This window comes from Tachyglossus aculeatus, unplaced genomic scaffold, assembly GCF_015852505.1.
Source record: "Tachyglossus aculeatus isolate mTacAcu1 unplaced genomic scaffold, mTacAcu1.pri scaffold_116_arrow_ctg1, whole genome shotgun sequence".
Lineage (NCBI taxonomy): Eukaryota > Metazoa > Chordata > Mammalia > Monotremata > Tachyglossidae > Tachyglossus > Tachyglossus aculeatus.
The window spans coordinates 921,021-941,561 of NW_024044848.1; the positions used below are offsets into that span (position 1 = coordinate 921,021).

General features: G+C 49.7%; 1 protein-coding gene across 1 annotated transcript; it reads left to right on the forward strand.

Annotated features, from left to right (window-relative positions):
• Positions 1-1,057: 1,057 nt before the first annotated feature.
• Positions 1,058-19,575, forward strand: LOC119922655 (olfactory receptor 14A2-like). The gene is made up of 5 exons (XM_038742359.1): positions 1,058-1,837; positions 7,257-7,385; positions 13,621-13,716; positions 17,041-17,136; positions 19,528-19,575. The coding sequence occupies exons 1-5, from the start codon at positions 1,058-1,060 to the stop codon at positions 19,573-19,575; spliced, it is 1,149 nt and encodes a 382-aa protein (XP_038598287.1).
• Positions 19,576-20,541: the final 966 nt, after the last annotated feature.

Genomic DNA, 20,541 nt, shown 5'->3' on the forward strand with positions numbered 1-20,541 from the left:
TGTTTGTTTTATGGTGTTTTTAAGTGCTCATTATTTGCCAGGTACTGTATTAAGCACTGGGGTGGATACAAGCTGATCAGGTTGGACACAGTCCACTCCCCATAGGGTGCTCACGGTTGTAACCCCCATTTTTCAGATGAGGTAACCGAGGTACAGAGACAGTAAGCGACGGGCCCCAGGTCACACAGCAGACAAGGAGCGAAGACAGGATTAGAGTCCAGGTATTACTCTCTACCAGGCCCATTCTTTCTCCACTAAATGGATGAATTTATGTGTGAAGGTACTTCTCGTTTGACTATAAAACCCCGAAAACATTTCACAACAGTCACCAACATATCTTTATGTTCTCTGACCTCTAATATCTGCTATTCATTTTAGTTTTGGTCTCTTCAACCAAAAATAAAACACTTGATAGTTATTAAGTGCTTACTATGTTCCAAGCAAAGTATTAAATGCTGGGGGAGATTCAGGACCATCTGGTAGAACACAGTCTGTGTCTCATGAGGGATTCACAGACTAAGTAGGAGGAAAACGGATATCGAATCCTCATTTTACTAGTGAGAAAACTGAGCTTTAGAGAAATTAAGTCAACTTCCCTTGGCTATGAAGCAGAGGACTCGTAGAGGTGGGATTAGAACCCAGGTTCTCTGATTCCCAGGCCTGTGTTCTTCCCAATAGCCCCCTGTTTCTACACAGTTTGAAGCTTGGTTCCTCCAATTGAATGGAAGCTCCCTGGGGGCAGTGATTATATGTATTAATACCACGTCCTCTGTAGGTCCTCAATAAATAGAACTGATCGACTTAGTCCTATCCCTTCACCCCCAGTATCTCTGAATTGAAGTCTTCTCTCATCCTGTGCAGGGAGTCGACATCATTCCCCAGAAAACTTCAGTGCCTCCGCCGTGAACTCAGAGATCATTTTGAATTCAATAACTCCCTCCTCTCCGTGGAGAATCACCAGCTAGTGTCCTGTCAATTCCTTCACTCATCCCATCGATGGACTCTAACTTTGGCTCTTCTCTCATCACATGCAGAAAGTCAGGGCTGCCTCCCGAGAATGCCCAACGTCTCTACGGTGAAGGAATTCCTCCTGCTGAGTTTCTCGGAGGTCCGGGAGCTGCAGCTGGTCCACGCCGTGCTGTTCCTCCTGGTCTACCTGGCGGCCCTGACGGGGAATCTCCTCATCGTCGCCGTCACCGCCTTCGACCGGTGCCTCCGCACCCCCATGTACTTCTTCCTCAGGAACCTGTCCCTCATCGACCTCTGCTACATCTCCGTCACCGTCCCCAAGTCTGCCGTCATCTCCCTGACCGATCGTAGAGCCATCTCCCTCCCGGGCTGTGCCGCCCAGGTCTTCTCGGTGGTCATGTTTGGTGGTTCAGAGATATTCCTCCTCACGGCGATGTCCTACGACCGCTACGCCGCCATCTGCCTCCCCCTGCGTTATGAGCTCATCATGACCAACACGGCCTGTGGAACGATGGCGGCCGCCTCCTGGCTCACTGGGGTGATGTTTGGGGTCTTGTATTCATCTTCGACTTTCTCCCTGAGCTTCTGCGGGTCCAACATCATCCAGCAGTTCTTCTGTGACATCCCCTCCCTGCTGAAGATCTCCTGCTCCGAGGACCACGTCATCGTCGACGTGACTGTCACCTGTGGGGTAGCTATAGTTGTCATCTGCTTGGTCTCCATCGTCGTCTCGTACGTGCACATCTTCCGGGCCGTGCTGAGGATGCCGGCCGCTGAGAGCCGGGCCAAAGCCTTCTCCACCTGCCTGCCTCACCTCGCCGTCGTCATCGTCTTCCTCTTGACCGGAACTTTCACCTACGTCAAGCCTGTGTCAGACTCCCCCTCGACCCTGGACCTGCTGTTTTCCATGTCCTACACCATGATGTCCCCCGCACTAAACCCCCTCATCTACAGCCTGAGGAACAGGGACATGCAGGCCGCCCTGGGGAGAGTCCTTAAGGGGAGACTCCTCCTCCCTCTTCTAAGGGACAGAATGTCTGTTTCCTTTTGCTGACCATCCCGTTCCTCATAACATTTCCCGACCGTGGGGGTAGCCATATAAAGAGCTTTCCAAAGACAAAGTCCGGCTCCTGAGGATTTGACAATGTCTGGGACGGAAGCTGATAAGCCGGGTGTGACTGTAAGCCCGGTGTGGGCACGGATTGTCTCTCTTTATTCTGAATGGTACTTTCCAAACGCTTAGTACGGTGCTCTGCTCGCTGTAAGCACTCGATAGGTATGATTGATGAATGAATGACTGACTGACAAGTGATTGTTTGGGCGACACCACGGTTTAGTGAAATGAGCGTGTGGCTGGGCGTCATGAGATTAGAAATGTCTGCCCGGTTCTGGTCCGGTACTGCTGTATCACCTTGGTTCAGCTACATAAACCCCTCTGGGTCTTGCTGTAAAATCGGCATTCAAGATGCGCTCTCTCTTTGTCTTTCAATCTGAGCCCCCGCGGGTCAGGAAACGTCTCCGATATGATTAGTTTGTTTCTACTCTGACACTTGGCAGTCTTTTTGTAAGGAAATTCTTAATAAATTCTGACCCAAGTTGCTAGTATCCACTCCAGCACATAATAAACACTTATCAAATACCACTATTCTGATTATTGTTACCATTCTTATTAAGGATGAGGAGGGGGGCTTGTTTCACAGGCCCAAACTGAGACAATTAAGCACCCTGAGACAAGGAAGCACGGGGAAGCAGCATAGCCCAGTTGATAGAGCATGGACCTGGGCGTCAGAGGGCCTGGGTTCGAATTCCACCTCCACCGCTTGTCTGTCATGTGACCTTGGGCAAGTCATTTCACTTCTTGCTCAACTACCTCATCTGTAAAAGGGGGATTAAGACTGGAAGTCCTATGTTGGACAGGGACTGGTCCAACCTGGCTAGCTTTCGGTGACTTTAGCGCTTAGAGCGGTCCCTAGAAAATAGGAAACATTTACCATGTACCATTATGAAAAACTTAATCGGGGAAGGTCCCGTGGATTTCATAGAGTTTCGGGAAGGAGTGTGGAAGATGGGAAGCCCCGAGGGCTGGTGGATATGAAGGGAGAGGGAATTCCCAGCGGGGGAAAGGTGGTGAGGTAGGGGTCTGAGTCGGGGGAGTTGGGAACGAGGCACAGTGAGAGGGGGAGCTTGGGAGGGATGGAGAATGCAGATTGAAATTCAGTAGAGGAAGATAATGTGTATCCATCAATCCATCTTATTTATTGAGTGCTTACTATGAGCAGACCTTGGTAGTAAGCACTTGGTAGAGTATGATACAACAATGTAACAAGGTTGGTAGCCACATTTCCTGCCCATGATGAGCTTACAGTCTAGAGGGGAATGTCAAAGTTGGATTGCTGCAGATTTCAGATTCATTTATTCATTCAGTCTTATTTATCCTTTCGTTCATTCAATCGTATTTATTGAGCGCTTACTGCGTGCAGAGCACTGTATTAAGCGCTTGGGAAGTACAAGTCGGCAACATATAGAGACGGTCCCTACCCAACAACGGGCTCACAGTCTAGGAGGGGTCCCAAGCCCAGGCGTGGGATGAAACTCCAAACCTCAGAGCATAACCAGAATGCTATTAATAATCTATTTACTTTATTAATGATATGTGTATATCTATAATTCAGTTTATCTATTTAGATTGTATTGACGCCTGTCTACTCGTATTGTTTTGTTGTCTGGCTCCCCCATCTAGACCCTGAGCCCGTTGTTGTGTAGGGACTGTCTCTGTTGCCGAATTGTACTTTTCCAGCGCTTAGTACAGTGCTCTACACACAGTAATCGCTCAGTACAAATGATTGAATGAATGAATGAATGAATGAATGACAGAAAGGGAATGATGATTAGTCTGTTGAAGGAGTCACAGAGTGGGAACCACACGGGAATGGGTAGTGGTTTAGGTTGTGAGGGCCGGGACGCAGGGAGAGCACGATCCCGGCCTTCCGAGAGTCCCGGATGGCCGGCCGTCTCAGCGGAGCCCCGGGTCCGTCCTCCCACGGGGAATCTCCCAGGAAATAACCCGCCGTCTTCTGAGGGAATGGCGCAGCCAGCCGGAGAGCAGAGAGGGGGAGGGAGGATCCTGATAGTCCCCATCCCTCGCCCAGACCTTCCTGTCATCCCCATCCACTTCCAGGACCGACAAGATGGAGTGAGCCTCTCTCTCAGCAGAGTTCGACGCTCCCCAGCCCAGGACGGGCCCGGTGAGTCCGGAGGAGCGGGGGAAAGCTGAGGGAAATTGCAATAGGGAACTGGGATGACCAGGGTCAGAATCGCAATTTCTCTAAATCAAAAGCAGTGTCGCTTAGTGGAAAGAGCACGAGCCCAGCAGTCAAGAGGATCTGGGCTCTAATTCATTCATTCAATTTTATTTATTGAGCACTTACTGTGTGCAGAGCATGTACTGAGCGCTTGGAAAGTACAATTCAGCAACAGGTAGAGACAATCCCTATCCAACAACGGGCTCACAGTCTAGAAGGGGGAGACAGTCCACAAAACAAAATAAGCAGACAGGCATCAGGGATTTGTACAGGGGAAGAGAGCTAGTCTGGGGGTGACGTGGGCATGTTTGAAGGCAGAGGGGGAATGCTCTATCCACTTTATCACACCACAACAGACACATTCCCTGGCCCTCCTAGAAGAAAGAAAAAATGAATGGAAAGATGAATATACAATTTTTGCATGCCATTTTACCGATGAGGAACCTGAGGCCAGAGAAGTGGAGCACTTTGCCCAAGGTCCCACAGCAGCAAAGTGACAGAGGCAGGATTAGAACCCAAGTCCTCTGACTCCCACTAAACTATGCTTGGGAGAGTACAGTGGAACAGAGCTGGGAGATGTGTACGCTCCCCTCAAGGAGCTCACGGTCAAGAAGAGAACTCCTGGGCCCATCCTTTTTCCGCTGAATAAGAATGGACTTGAGTTGATTCACGTTTGAGTTAGGTGAAGTGGGTTTAGAGGGCTGGGAAATAAATCGGGGAAGTTGGTTGGAGGCGGGGGGGATTTTAGCAGTAAAGAATTCAGATAGAACTGTGCCCGCTCTGATGTTGAGCTGATAAGAGAGGGAGTTCCAGCCTAGGATGGAAACGGGAGAGTCGATCGTGAGTAACAACTAGAAAGTTGCTCTGAGAGCTGAGAAGACGAGTTGAATGATGGAAAGGGGGTGAAGTGCAGTCGTAGGGCGGAGAGTCTTCAAGCCGATTTAGAGTTTTTGTTCCATGTGAGAAGACACAATTTGTCATGAGAGGAGGATGAGGAGAGGAGAGATGTAGGCTGAGCGATGCTATAGGAAAGGACTCGATGAATGATGAGGTATACTTGTGTTTGTGTGTGTACAAGTGTGAATGCAGATATGTGAGCAAATGGGATCGGTTTGGAGTATACATGGTGGTTTTTTTGTTGTTTGTTTGTTTTATGGTGGTTTTAAGTGCTTATTATGTGCCTGGTACTGTACTAAGCACTAGGGTGGATACAAGCTGATCAGGTTGGACATAGTCCATGCCCCATAGGGTGCTCACAGTTGTAACCCCCGTTTTTCAGATGAGGGAACCGAGGCACAGAGACAGTAAGTGACGGGCTCCAGGTCACAGAGCAGACAAGGAGCGAAAACAGGATTAGAATCCAGGTACTACTCTCTACCGGGCCCATTCTTTCTCCACTAAATGGATGAATTTATGTGTGAAGGCACTTCTCGTTTGACTCTAAAACCATCGAGAACATTTCACAACAGTCATGAACATATCTTTATATTCTCTGACCTCTGCTATCCACTATTCATTTCAGCTTCGGTCTCCTCAACCAAAAATAACACTCCTGATCCTCATTAAGAGCGTACTACATTCCAAGTAAAGTATTAAGAGCTGAGGGAGATTCAGGACCATCTGGTAGAACACAGTCCGTGTCTCACGAGGGATTCACGGACAAAGTAAGGGGGAAAACAGATATCAGATCCTCTTTTCATTATAGAGAAAACTGAGGCATAGAGAAATTAAGTCACTTTCTCATGGCTTTGCAGCAGAGAACTGGTAGAGGTGGGATTAGAACCCAGGTCCTCTGATTCCCAGGCCTGTGTTCTTCCCAATAGCCCCCTGCTTCTACACAGTTTGAAGCTTGGTGCCTCCAATAGAATGGAAGCTCCCTGGGGGCAGTGATTATATGTATTAATACCACGTCCTCTGTAGGTCCTCAATAAATGGAACCGATCGACTTAGTCCTATTCCTTCACCCCCAACACTAATGTCTCTGAATTGAAGTCTTCCCTCATCCCGTGCAGGGAGCCGACATCATTCCCCAGAAACGTTCAGTGCCTCCACCGTGAACTCAGAGATCATTTTGAATTCAATAACTCCCTCCTCTCCATGGAGAATAACCAGCGAGTGTCCTATCAATTCCTTCACTCATCCCATCGATGGACTCTAACTTTGCCTCTTCTCTCATCACATGCAGAAAGTCAGTGCTGCCTCCCCAAAATGCCCAACGTCTCCACGGTGAAGGAATTCCTCCTGCTGGGTTTCTCGGAGGTCCGGGAGCTGCAGCTGGTCCACGCCGCGCTGTTCCTCCTGGTCTACCTGGCGGCCCTGACGGGGAATCTCCTCATCGTCGCCGTCACCGCCCTCGACCGGTGCCTCCGCACCCCCATGTACTTCTTCCTCAGGAACCTGTCCCTCATCGACCTCTGCTACATCTCCGTCACCGTCCCCAAGTCTGTTGTCATCTCCCTGACCGATCGTAGAGCCATCTCCCTCCTGGGCTGTGCCGCCCAGGTCTTCTTGGTGATCCTGTTTGGTTGTTCAGAGATGTTCCTCCTCACGGCGATGTCCTACGACCGCTACGCCGCCATCTGCCTCCCCCTGCGCTACGAGCTCATCATGACCGACACGACCTGTGGAAAAATGGCGGCCACCTCCTGGCTTCTCGGGGTGATTTTTGGGGTGTTGTATTCAGCTTTGACTCTCTCCCTGAGCTTCTGCGGGTCCAACATCATCCAGCAGTTCTTCTGTGACATCCCCTCCCTGCTGAAGATCTCCTGCTCCGAGGATCACGTCGTCAGTGACGTGAGCATCACCGGTGGGGTAGCTATAGTTGACGTCTGCCTGGTCTCCATCGTCGTCTCGTACGTGCGCATCTTCCGGGCCGTGCTGAGGATGCCGGCCAAAGAGAGCCGGGCCAAAGCCTTCTCCACCTGCCTGCCTCACCTCGCCGTCGTCACTGTCTTCCTCTTGACCGGAACTTTCAAACACGTCAAGCCCGTGTCAGACTCCCCCTCAACCCTGGACCTCCTGTTGTCCATATCCTACACCGTGATGCCCCCCGCCCTGAACCCCCTCATCTACAGCCTGAGGAACCGGGACATGAAGGCCGCCCTGGGGAGAGTCCTAAAGGGGAGACTCCTCCTCCCTCTTCTAAGGGACAAAACGGCTCTTTCCTTTTGCTGACTATCCCCTTCCTCATCAGGATTCCGACCGTGGGGGTAGCCATATCAATCAATCGTATTTATTGAGCGCTTACTGTGTGCAGAGCACTGTACTAAGCGCTTGGGAAGTACAAGTTGGCAACATATAGAGACAGTCCCTACCCAACAGTGGGCTCACAGTCTAGCTTTCCAAAGACAAAGTCCGGCGTCTGAGGATTTGACAATGTCTGGGATGGAAGCTGATAAGCCGGGTGCGACTGTAAACCCGGTGTGGACACGGATTGTCTCTCTTTATTCTGAATGGTACTTTCCAAACGCTTAGTACGGTGCTCTGCTCGCGGTAAGCACTCGATAAATATGACTGATGAATGAATGAATGACTGACAAGTGATTGTTTGGGCGACACCATGGTTTAGTGGAATGAGCGTGTGGCTGGGCGTCATGAGATTAGGAAGGTCTGCCCGGTTCTGCCACGGGCCTGCCGTATCACCTTGGTTCAGCTACGTAACCCCTCTGGGTCTCGCTGTAAAATCGGCATGCAATATGCGCTCTCTCTTTGTCTTTCAATCTGAGCCCCCGCGGATCAGGAAACGTCTCCGATATGATTCGTTTGTTTCTACTCTGACACTTGGCAGTCTTTTTGTAAGTAAATTCTTAATAAATTCAATAATGATAATGTCGATACTACTATTGATGATCACGGTAATTCTATGAATTTTAAGATCCCTCTTGGCGATTATGAATCAGAAAATCAGAGGGTCACAAGGGAGAAGGGACCTAGGGTCAGTGATGTAACATCCCTACGATCTCTCTTCCTCTTACACCCTGAGTCCCTGTGGGACAGAAATTGTGTCCGAACCGATTCTTTTGTTTCTACTCCAGCAAGCGGACCGATTTAGGCACACGACGTCTTAATAAATATGATAATGATATCATTATTAGTAATGACTATGAAAATGTAACGATACGCTCTTTAGCATGACTCTGGGGGTGGGAATGAAAGTTGGAAAATGGGAAATGGTATGTGAGAAGGGACGAAAGGACGACTGCAGCTCCAACTGTCTTACCAAATCCATCCTCTCTCAGCAGTCCATCTTTCCTTCCTTCCATCCATCCATCCTTCCAACCATTCATCTATCCATCCATCCATCAATCCATTCATCCCCGGGCTTGGGAGTCAGAGGTCGTGGGTTCTAATCCCGGTTCTGCTACTTGTCTGCCGTGTGACCTCGGGCAAGTCTCTTCACATCTCTGGGCCTCAGTTCCCTCGGCTGTAAAATGGGGGTTGAGACTGTGAGCCAGTGTGGGACAGGGACACGTCTGACCCAGTTGGCTTCTATTCACTCCAGCACATAATAAACGCTTATCAAATACCATGATTATTATTATTGTTATCATTCTTATTAAGGATAGGGAGGGGGGCTTTTTACACAGGCCCAGACTGAGACAATTAAGCACCCTGAGACAAGGAAGCACGGGGAAGCAGCATAGCCCAGTTGATAGAGCATCGACCTGGGCGTCAGAGGGCCTGGGTTCTAATTCCACCTCCACCGCTTGTCTGCCATGTGACCTTGGGCAAGTCATTTCACTTCTTACCTCAACTACCTCATCTGTAAAAGGGGGATTAAGACTGGAAGTCCTATGCGGGACGGGGACTGGTCCAACCTGACTAGCTTGTAGGGACTTTAGCGCTTAGAGCGGTCCCTAGAAAATAGGAAACATTTACCGTGTACCATTAAGAAAAAAATGAATCGGGGAAGGTCCCGTGGATTTCATAGGGTTTCGGGATGAAGTGAGGAAGATGGGAAGCCCTGAGAGCTGGTGGATATGAAGGGAGAGGGAATTCCAAACGGGGGAAAGGTGGTGAGGTAGGGGTCTGAGTCAGGGAAGTTGGGAACGAGGCACGGTGAAAGGGGGAGCTTGGGAGGGATGGAGAATGCAGATAGAAATTCATTAGGGGAAGATAATCATCATCATCATCATCATCAATCGTATTTATTGAGCGCTTACTATGTGCAGAGATAATGCGCATCCATCAGCCGATCTTATTTATTGAGTGCTTACTATGTGCAGACCTTGGTAGTAAGCACTTGGGAGAGTACGATACAACAATGTAACAGGGTTGGTAGCCACATTTCCTGCCCATGATGAGCTTACAGTCTAGAGGGGAATGTCAAAGTTGGATTGCTGCAGATTTCAGATTAATTCACTCATTCAATCGTATTTATTCATTCATTCAATCGTATTTATTGAGCTCTTACTGCATGCAGAACCCTGTACTAAGCACTTGGGAAGTACAAGTTGGCAACACATAGACATGGTCCCACCCAACAACGGGCTCACAGCCTAGAAGGGATCCCAAGCCCTGGTGTGGGATGAAACTCCAAACCTCAGAGCATAACCAGAATGCTGTTATTAATCTTTTTAGTATATTAATGATATGTATGCATCTGTAATTCCATTTATCTATTTAGATGGTATTGATGCCTGTCTACTTGTTTTGTTTTGTTGTCTGGCTCCCCCTTCTAGACCGTGAGCCCGTGGTTGTGTAGGGATTGTCTCTGCTGCCGAATTGTGCTTTACCAGCGCTTAGAACAGTGCTCTGCAAACAGTGAGCGGTCAATAAATATGATTGAATGAATGAATGAATGAATGAATGAATGACGAAAGGGAATGATGATTAGCCTGTTGAAGGAGTCACAGAGTGGGAACCACACGGGAATGGGTTGTTATTTAGGTTGTGAGGGCCGGGACCGCAGGGAGAGCACGATCCTGGCCTTCCGAGATTCCCGGATGGCCGGCCGTCTCAGCGGAGCCCCGGGTCCGTCCTCCCACGGGGAATCTCCCAGGAAATAACCCGCCATCATCTGAGGGGATGGCGCAGCCAGCCGGAGAGCGGAGAAGGGGAGGGAGGATCCTGCCAGCCCCCATCCCTCGCCCAGCCCTTCCTGTCATCCCCATCCACCTCCAGGACCGACGAGATGGAGTGAGCCTCTCTCTCAGCAGAGTTCGACGCTCCCCAGCCCAGGATGGGCCCGGTGAGTCCGGAGAGGAGCGGGGGAAAGCTGAGGGAAATTGCAATAAGGAAATGGGATGACCAGGGTCAGAATCGCCATTTCTCTAAATCAGAAGCAGTGTCGCTTAGTGGAAAGAGCATGGGCCCGGGAGTCAAGAGGACCTGGGCTCTAATTCATTCATTCAATCGTATTTATTGAGCGCTCACTGTGTGCAGAGCACTGTACTGAGCGCTTGGAAGGTACAATTCGGCAACAGATAGAGACAATCCCTATCCAACAATGGGCTCACAGTCTAGAAGGGGCAGACAGTCCACAAAACAAAATAAGCAGACAGGCGTCAGGGCTTTGTACAGGGGAAGAGAGCTAGTTTGGGGGAGACGTGGGCATGTTTGAAGGTAGAGGGGGAATGCTCTATCCACTTTATCACATCACAACAGACACATTCCCTGGCCCTCCTAGAAGAAAAAAAAATGAATGGAAAGATGAACGTACAATTATTGCATGCCATTTTACCGATGAGGAAACTTAGGCCTATAGAAGTGAAGCACTTTGCCCAAGATCCCACAGCAGCAAAGGGACAGAGGCAGGATTAGAACCCAAGTCCTCTGACTCCCACTAAACTATGCTTGGGAGAGTACAATGGAACAGAGCTGGGAGATGTGTATGCTTCCCTCAAGGAGCTCAAGGTCAAGAAGAGAACTCCTGGGCCCATCCTTTTTCCGCTAAATGAGGATGGACTTGAGTTGATTCACGCTTGAGTTGGGTGAAGTGGGTTTAGAGGGCTGGGAAATGAATCGGGGAAGTTGGTTGGAGGCGGGGGGATTTTAGCAGTAAAGAATTCAGAAAGAACTGTGCTCGCTCTGATGTTGAGCTGATAAGAGAGGGAGTTCCAGCCTAGGATGGAAACGAGAGAGTCGATCGTGAGTAACAACTGGAAAGTTGCTCTGAGAGCTGGGAAGACGAGTTGAATGATTGTAAGGGGGTGAAGTGCAGTCGTAGGGCGGAGAGCCTTCAAACCGATTAAGAGTTTTTGTTCCTTGTGAAAAGACACAATTTATCATGAGAGGACGATGAGGAGAGGAGAGATGTAGGCTGAGCGATGCTATAGGAAAGGACTCGATGAATGATGAGGTACGCTTGTGTTTGTGTGTGTAGAAGTGTGAATGCAGATATGTGAGCAAATGGGATCGGTTTGGAGTTACACGTGGTTTTTTGTTGCTGTTGTTTGGTTAGTTTATGGTGCTTTTAAGTGCTCATTATGTGCCAGGTACTGTACTAAGCACTGGGGTAGATACAAGGTGATCAGGTTGGACACAGTCCACGCCCCATAGGGTGCTCACAGTTGTAACCCCCTTTTTTCAGATGAGGTAACCGAGGCACAGAGACGGTAAGCGACGGGCCCCAGGTCACACAGCAGACAAGGAGCGAAGACAGGATTAGAATCCAGGCCCTACTCTCTACCAGGCCCATAATTTCTCCACTAAGTGGATGAATTTATTCATTCATTCATTCAATCGTATTCATTGAGCGCTTACTATGTGCAGAGCACTGTACTAAGCACTTGGGAAGCACAAGTTGGCAGCATATAGAGACGGTCCCTACCCAAAAGCAGGCTCACAGTCCAGAAGGGGGAGACAGGGAACAAAACAAAACATATTAGCAAAATAAAATAAGTAGAATAAATATGTCCAAATAAAATAGAGTAATAAATATGTACAAATATATACGTATATACAGGTGCTGTGGGGAGGGGAAGGAGGTAAGGCAGGGGGGTGGGGAGGAGGGGGAGAGGAAGAAGGGGGCTCAGTCTGGGAGGAGGGGGCTCACACAATTTATGTGTGAAGGCACTTCTCGTTTGACTCTAAAACCACCGAAAACATTTCACAACAGTCACGAACATATCTTTATGCTCTCAGACCTCTGCTATCTGCTATTCGTTTTAGTTTCGGTCTCCTCAACCGAAATAATACACTTGATATTTATTAAGCGCTTACTACGTTCCAAGCAAAGTATTAAGTGCTGGGGGAGATTCAGGACCATCCGGTAGAACACAGTCCGTGTCTCACGACAGATTCACAGACTAAGTAGGAGGGAAACTAGATATCGAATCCTCATTTTACTAGTGAGAAAACTGAGCGGTAGAGAAATTAAGTCACCTTCCCGTGGCTATGCAGCAGAGAACTGGTAGAGGTGGGATTAGAACCCAGGTCCTCTGATTCCCAGGCCTGTGTTCTTCCCAATAGCCCCCTGCTTCTACACAGTTCGAAGCGTGGTGCCTCCAATAGAATGGAAGCTCCCTGGGGACAGTGATTATATGTATTAATATCACGTCCTCTGTAGGTCCTCTATACATAGAACCGATCGACTTAGTCCTATTCCTTCACCCCCAACATGAATGTCTCTGAATTGAAGTCTTCCCTCATCCTGTGCAGGGAGTCGACATCATTCCCCAGAAACGTTCCGTGCCTCCACCGTGAACTCAGAGATCATTTTGAATTCAGTAACTCCCTCCTCTCCATGGAGAATCACCAGCGAGTGTCCTGTCAATTCCTTCACTCATCCCATCGATGGACTCTAACTTTGGCTCTTCTCTCATCACATGCAGAAAGTCAGTGCTGCCTCCCGAAAATGCCCAACGTTTCCACGGTGAAGGAATTCCTCCTGCTGAGGTTCTCGGAGGTCCGGGAGCTGCAGCTGGTCCACGCCGCGCTGTTCCTCCTGGTCTACCTGGCGGCCCTGACGGGGAATCTCCTCATCATCACCGTCACCGCCTTCGACCGGCGCCTCCGCACCCCCATGTACTTCTTCCTCAGGAACCTGTCCGTCATCGACCTCTGCTACATCTCCGTCACCGTCCCCAAGTCTGCCGTCATCTCCCTGACCGATCGTAGAGCCATCTCCCTCCTGGGCTGTGCCGCCCAGGTCTTCTCGGTGGTCATGTTTGGTGGTTCAGAGGTGTTCCTCCTCACGGCGATGTCCTACGACCGCTACGCCGCCATCTGCCTCCCCCTGCGGTATGAGCTCATCATGACCAACACGGCCTGTGGAATGATGGCGGCCGCCTCCTGGCTCACTGGGGTGATGTTTGGGGTCTTGTATTCATCTTCGACTTTCTCCCTGAGCTTCTGAGGGTCCAACATCATCCAGCAGTTCTTCTGTGACATCCCCTCCCTGCTGAAGATCTCCTGCTCCGAGGATCACGTCGTCAGTGACGTGAGCATCACCGGTGGGGTAGCTATAGTTGACGTCTGCCTGGTCTCCATCGTCGTCTCGTACGTGCGCATCTTCCGGGCCGTGCTGAGGATGCCGGCCAAAGAGAGCCGGGCCAAAGCCATCTCCACCTGCCTGCCTCACCTCGCCGTCGTCACCATCTTCCTCGTGACCGGAATTTTCACCTACGTCAAGCCCGTGTCAGACTCCCCCTCGAGCTTGGACCTCCTGTTGTCCGTATCCTACACCGTGATGCCCCCCGCCCTGAACCCCCTCATCTACAGCCTGAGGAACCGGGACATGAAGGCCGCCCTGGGGAGAGCCCTAAAGGGGAGACTCCTCCTCCCTCTTCTAAAGGACAAAACGTCTGTTTCCTTTTGCTGACTATCCCGTTCCTCATCAGGATTCCAATGGGGTAGCCATATAAAGAGCTGTCCAAAGAGAAAGTCCGGCATCTGAGGACTTGTCAACATCTGGGACTGAGTCTGATAAGCCGGATGTGACTGTAAACCCGGTATGGGCAGGGATTGTCTCACTTTGTTCTGAATGCTACTTTCCGAGCGCTTAGTACGGTGCTCTGCTCGCGGTAAGCACTCAATAAATGTGACTGAATGAATGAATGACTGACAAGTGATTGTTTGGGCGACACCACGGTTCAGTGGAATGAGCGTGTGGCTGGGTGTCATGAGATTAGAAATGTCTGCCCAGTTCTGCCACGGGCCTGCAGTATCACCTTGGTTCAGCTCCGTAACCCCTCTTGGTCTCGCTGTAAAATCGGGGTTAAATATATGCTCTCTCTTTCTCTTACAATCTGAGCCCCCGTGGGTCAGGAAACGTGTCCGATCTGATTAATTCATTTCTACTCCGCCACTTGGCAGTCTTTTGCAAATCAGTTCTTCATAAATTCAATAATGATAATGTGGATACTACTACTGAGAACAACAGTAATTCTATGAATTTTCAGGTCACTCTTGATGGTGATGAAAAGCAGAAAATCGGAGGGTGACAAGGGAGAAGGGACGCGATCGTGGAAACCTTTCCAAACATTTGACTGCCTGTTTACTTGTTTTGATGCCTGTCTCCCCGCTTCTAGACTGTGAATCTGTAGACAGATACAGATCCCATCCAACCGCTCAGATCCATCTCCTCTCATCCAACCATCTATAATAATAATGATGGTGGCATTTATTAAGCGCTTACTATGTGCAAAGCACTGTTCTAAGCGCTATATGTTGCCAACTTGTACTTCCCAAGCACTTAGTACAGTGCTCTGCACACAGTAAGCGCTCAATAAAAACGATTGAATGAATGAGGAGGTTACAAAGTGATTAGATTGTCCCACAGGGGGTTCAAAGTCTTCATCCCCATTATACAGATGAGGTAACTGAGGCACAGAGAAGTTAAGTGACTTGCCCAAAGTCACACAGCTGACAAGTGGCAGAGCCGGGATTTGCACCCATGACGTCTGACTCCAAAGCCCAGGCTCCTTCCACTGAGCCACGCTACTTCTCTGAATCTATCCATTCATCCATCCAGTAGTCCATCACCGCAATTTATCGAGCACATCTTGTGCGCCAGGTTCAGTGGCCTGCTTTTTGGGGACTTTGTGACCTTCCCCACCCAGAAGACGAAGGGGAGTTGGAGGTCGGGGCCCCTTAGACTCACTCTGCCCCAGTGAGGGGGACTTTGGTGGAGGGACCGGGAAAGACGAGGAGGCGGATGGAAGAGTCGGATTTTGGTGGAGGGACCGGGAAAGAAAAGGAGGCGGATGGAAGAGTGGGAGCCAGTCTGGGGAGACGCTCCCACACGGGAACTATGTCGGGGTTCAGAACAGGGCCACGTCCCGCGACCGAGCAGGGGGCTTGTCCACTGCAGTGACCCCAAACATCACAAGCCCCTCCATCCTGATTGGCTTGTATCCACCCCAGTGCTCAGTGCAGTGCCGGGCTCATAGTAAGAGAATAACAAACACCATTATTATTATTATTATTATTATTATCCACTGCCCAACCATGACTACCGGGCAGCCGCCTGCTGGGTTTTGGCACTGTGGCCCAGCCTTGGCAGTTTGGATAATGATAATAATGATGATAATAATAATAATAATAATAATGATAATAATAATAATAATAATAAGGGCAGTTGTTAAGTGCTTACTATGTGCAAAGCACTGTTCTAAACGCTGGAGGGGTTTATTTTACTTGTACATATCTATTCTATTTATTTTATTTTGTTAGTATGTTTGGTTTTGTTCTCTGTCTCCCCCTTTTAGACTGTGAGCCCACTGCTGGGTAGGGACTGTCTCTATATGTTGCCAACTTGTACTTCCCAAGCGCTTAATACAGTGCTCTGCACACAGTAAGCGCTCAATAAATACGATTGATTGATTGATTGATAGAGGTGGAATTAGAACCCAGGTCTTCTGATTCCCAGGCCTGTGTCCTTCCCAATAGCCCCCTGCTTCTATGCAGTTTGAAGCTTGCTGCCCCCAGTAGAATGGAAGATCCCCGGGGGCAGTAATTATATGTATTAATACCACGTCCTCTGTAGGTCCTCAATAAATGAAACCGATCGACTTAGTCCTATTCCTTCACCCCCAACACTAATGTCTCTGAATTGAAGTCTTCCCTCATCCTGTGCAGGGAGTCGACATCAGCCCCCAGAAACGTTCCGTGCCTCCACCGTGAACTCAGAGATCATTTTGAATTGAATAACTCCCTCCTCTCCATGGAGAATCACCAGCGAGTGTCCTATCAATTCCTTCACTCATCCCATCAATGGACTCTAACTTTGGCTCTTCTCTCATCACATGCAGAAAGTCAGGGCTGCCTCCCCAGAATGCCCAACGTCTCCACGGTGAAGGAATACCTCCTGCTGGGTTTCTCGGAGTTCTGGGAGCTGCAGCTGGTCCACGCCGCGCTGTTCCTCCTGGTCTACCTGGCGGCCCTGACAGGGAATCTCCTCATCGTCGCCGTCACCACCCTCGACCGGTGCCTCCGCACCCCCATGTACTTGTTCCTCAGGAACCTGTTCGTCGTCGACCTCTGCTACATCTCCGTCACCGTCCCCATGCCTGCCGTCATCTTCCTGACCGATTGTAGAGGCATCTCCCTCCTGGGCTGTACCATCCAGGTCTTCTCGGTGGTCCTGTTTGGTGGTTTAGAGATGCACCTCCTCACGGCGATGACCTACCACCGCTATGCCGCCATCTGCCTCCCCCTGCGCTACGAGCTCATCATGACCGACACGGCCTGTGGAGAGATGGCGGCCGCCTCCTGCCTCACCGGGGTGATGCTTGTGTTCTTATCTTCAGCTTCGACTTTCTCCCTGAGCTTCTGCGGGTCCAACATCAACCAGCAGTTCTTCTGTGACATCCCCTCCCTGCTGAAGATCTCCTGCTCCGAGGATCACGTCGTCAGCGACGTGAGCATCACCGGTGGGGCAGTTTTAGTTGTCGTCTGCCTGGTCTTCATCGTCGTCTCATACGTGCGCATCTTCCGGGCCGTGCTGAGGATGCCGGCCAAAGAGAGCCGGGCCAAAGCCTTCTCCACCTGCCTGCCTCACTTCGCTGTCGTCATCGTCTTCCTCTTGACCGGAATTTTCACCAACATCAAGCCCGTGTCAGACTCCCCCTCGACCCTGGACCTCCTGTTGTCCATATCCTACACCGTGATGCCCCCCACCCTGAACCCCCTCATCTACAGCCTGAGGAACCGGGACATAAAGGCTGCCCTGGGGAGAGTCCTAAAGGGGAGACTCCTCCTCCCTCTTTTAAGGGACCAAACGTCTCTTTCCTTTTGCTGACTATCCCGTTCCTCATCAGGATTCCGACCGTGGGGGTAGCCTTATAAAGAGCTTTCCAAAGACAAAGTCTGGCGTCTGAGAATTTGTCAATGTCTGCGATGGAAGCTGATAGGCCGGGTGTGACTTTAAGCCCGGTGTGGGCACGGATTGTCTCTCTTTATTCTGAATGGTACTTTCCAAACGCTTAGTAGGGTGCTCTGCTCGCGGTAAGCACTCGATAAATATGAGTGATGAATGAATGAATGAATGACAAGTGATTGTTTGGGCGACACCACGGTGTAGTGGAATGAGCGTGTGGCTGGGCGTCATGAGCTTAGAAATGTCTGCCCGGTTCTGCCACAGGCCTGCTGTATCAACTTGGTTCAGCTACGTAACCCCTCTGGGTCTCGCTGTAAAATCGGCATTCAATATGCGCTCTCTCTTTGTCTTTCAATCTGAGGCCCCGCGAGTCAGGAAACGTCTCCGATATGATTAGTTTGTTTCTACTCTGACACTTGGCAGTCTTTTTATAAGGAAATTCTTAATAAATTCTGACCCAGTTTGCTAGTATCCACTCCAGCACATAATAAACACTTATCAAATACCACTATACTGATTATTGTTATCATTATTATTAAGGATGGGGAGGGGAGCTTTTTACACAGGCCCAGACCGAGACAATTAAGCACCCTGAGAAAAGGAAGCATGGGGACGCAGCATAGCCCAGTTGATAGAGCATGGACCTGGGCGTCAGAGGGCCTGGCTTCGAATTCCGCCTCCACCGCTTGTCTGCCATGTGACCTTGGGCCAGTCGTTTCACTTCTTGCCTCAGCTACCTAATCTGTAAAAAGGGGATTAAGACTGGAAGTCCTATGCCGGACAGGGACTGGTGCAACCTGACTTTAGTGCTCAGAGCGGTCTCTAGAAAATGGGAAACATTTACCATGTACCATTATGAAAAAATTAATCGGGGAAGGTCCCGTGGATTTCACAGAGTTTCGGGAAGGAGTGTGGAAGATGGGAAGCTCTGAGGGCTCGTGGATATGAAGAGAGAGGGAATTCCAAGCGGGGGAAAGGTGGTGAGGTAGGGGTCTGAGTCGGGGGAGTTGGGAACGGGCACAGTGAGAGGGTGAGCTTGGGAGGGATGGAGATTGCAGATAGAAATTCAGTAGGGGAAGATAATGCGCATCCATCAATCGATCTTATTTACTGAGTGCTTACTATGTGCAGACCTTGGTAGTAAGTGCTTGGGAGAGTACGATATAACAATGTAACAGGGTTGGTAGCCACATTTCCTACCCATGATGAGCTTACAGTCTAGGGGGGAATGTCAAAGTTGGATTGCTGCAGATTTCAGATTCATTCATTCATTCAATAGTATTTATTCATTCATTCAATCGTATTTATTGAGCGCTTACTGCATGCAGAGCACTGTACTAAGCACTTGGGAAGTACAAGTTGGCAACACATAGAGACGGTTCCACCCAAAACGGGCTAACAGTCCAGAAGGGATCCGCAGCCCTGGCGTGGGATGAAACTCCAATCCTCAGAGCATAACCGGAATGCTATTATTAATCTATTTAGTTTATTAATGATGTGTATACAGCTGTAATTCCATTTATCTATTTAGATGGTATAGACGGCTGTCTACTTGTTTTGTTTTGTTGTCTGGCTCCCGCTTCTAGACCGTGAGCCCGTTGTTGTGTAGGGATTGTCTCTGTTGCCGAATAGTACTTTTCCAGCGCTTAGTAAAGTGCTCTGCACACAGTGAGCGCTCAATGAATATGATTGAATGAATGAATGAATGAATGAATCACGAAAGGGAATGATGATTAGTCTGTTGAAGGAGTCACAGAGTCGGAACCACACGGGAATGGGTAGTTATTTAGGTTGTGAGGGCCGGGACCGCAGGGAGAGCACGATCCCGGCCTTCTGAGATTCCCGGACAGCCAGCCGTCTCAGCGGAGCCCCGGGTCTGTCCTCCCGTGAGGAATCTCCCAGGAAATAACCCGCCATCGTCTGAGGGGACGGTGCAGCCAGCCAGAGAGCCGAGTCGGGGAGGGAGGATCCTGACAGCCCCCATCCCTCGCCCAGACCTTCCTGTCATCCCCATCCACATCCAGGACTGACGAGATGGAGTGAGCCTCTCTCCCAGCAGAGTTCGACGCTCCACAGCCCAGGGCGGGCCCGGTGAGTCCGGAGAGGAGCAGGGGAAAGCTGAGTGAAATTTTAGTAGGGAACTGGGATGACCAGGGTCAGAGTCGTAATTTCTCTAAATTAGAAGCAGTGTCACTTAATAGAAAGAGCACGGGCCCGGGAGTCAAGAGGATCTGGGTTCTAATTCATTCATTCAATTGTATTTATAGAGCACTGTACTAAGAGCTTGGAAAGTACAATTCGGCAACAGATAGAGACAATCCCTATCCAACAACGGGCTCACAGTCTAGAAGGGGGAGACAGTCCACATAAAAAAACCCAAATAGACAGGTGTCAGGGCTTTGAACAGGGGAAGAGATATAGTTTGGGGGAGACATGGGCATGTTTGAAGGCAGAGGGGAAGTGCACTATCCACTTTATCACACCACAACAGACACATTCCCGGCCCCTCCTAGAAGAAAAAAAAATGAATGGAAAGATGAATATGCAATTATTGCATGCCATTTTACCGATAAGGAAACTGAGGCCTAGAGAAGTGAAGCAACTTGCCCAAGGTCCCACAGCAGCAAAGGGACAGAGGCAGGATTAGAACCCAAGTCCTCTGACTCCCACTAAACTATGCTTGGGTGAGTACAATGGAACAGAGCTGGGAGATGTGTATGCTACCGTCCAGGAGCTCACGGTCAAGAAGAGAACTCCTGGGCCCATCCTTTTTCCACTAAATAAGGATGGACTTGAGTTGATTCACGCTTGAGTTAGATGAAGTGGGTTTAGAGGGCTGGGAAATAAATCGGGGAAGTTGGTTGGAGGCGGGGGGGATTTTAGCAGTAAAGAATTCAGATAGAACTGTGCTCACTCTGATGTTGAGCTGATAAGAGAGGGAGTTCCAGCCTAGGATGGAAACGGGAGAGTCGATCGTGAGTAACAACTAGAGAGTTGCTCTGAGAGCTG

What these genes read in the sequence shown, in the direction of transcription:
- LOC119922655 (XM_038742359.1), top strand. Translation starts at nt 1,058, where the DNA reads ATGCCCAACGTCTCTACGGTGAAGGAATTCCTCCTGCTGAGTTTCTCG. An exon ending in TCTCCATCGTCGTCTCGTAC is followed by an intron (nt 13,717 to 17,040) that starts GTGCGCATCTTC and finishes TCCCTGCTGAAG; the next exon opens with ATCTCCTGCTCCGAGGATCA. An exon ending in TCTTCATCGTCGTCTCATAC is followed by an intron (nt 17,137 to 19,527) that starts GTGCGCATCTTC and finishes TCCCTCGCCCAG; the next exon opens with ACCTTCCTGTCATCCCCATC.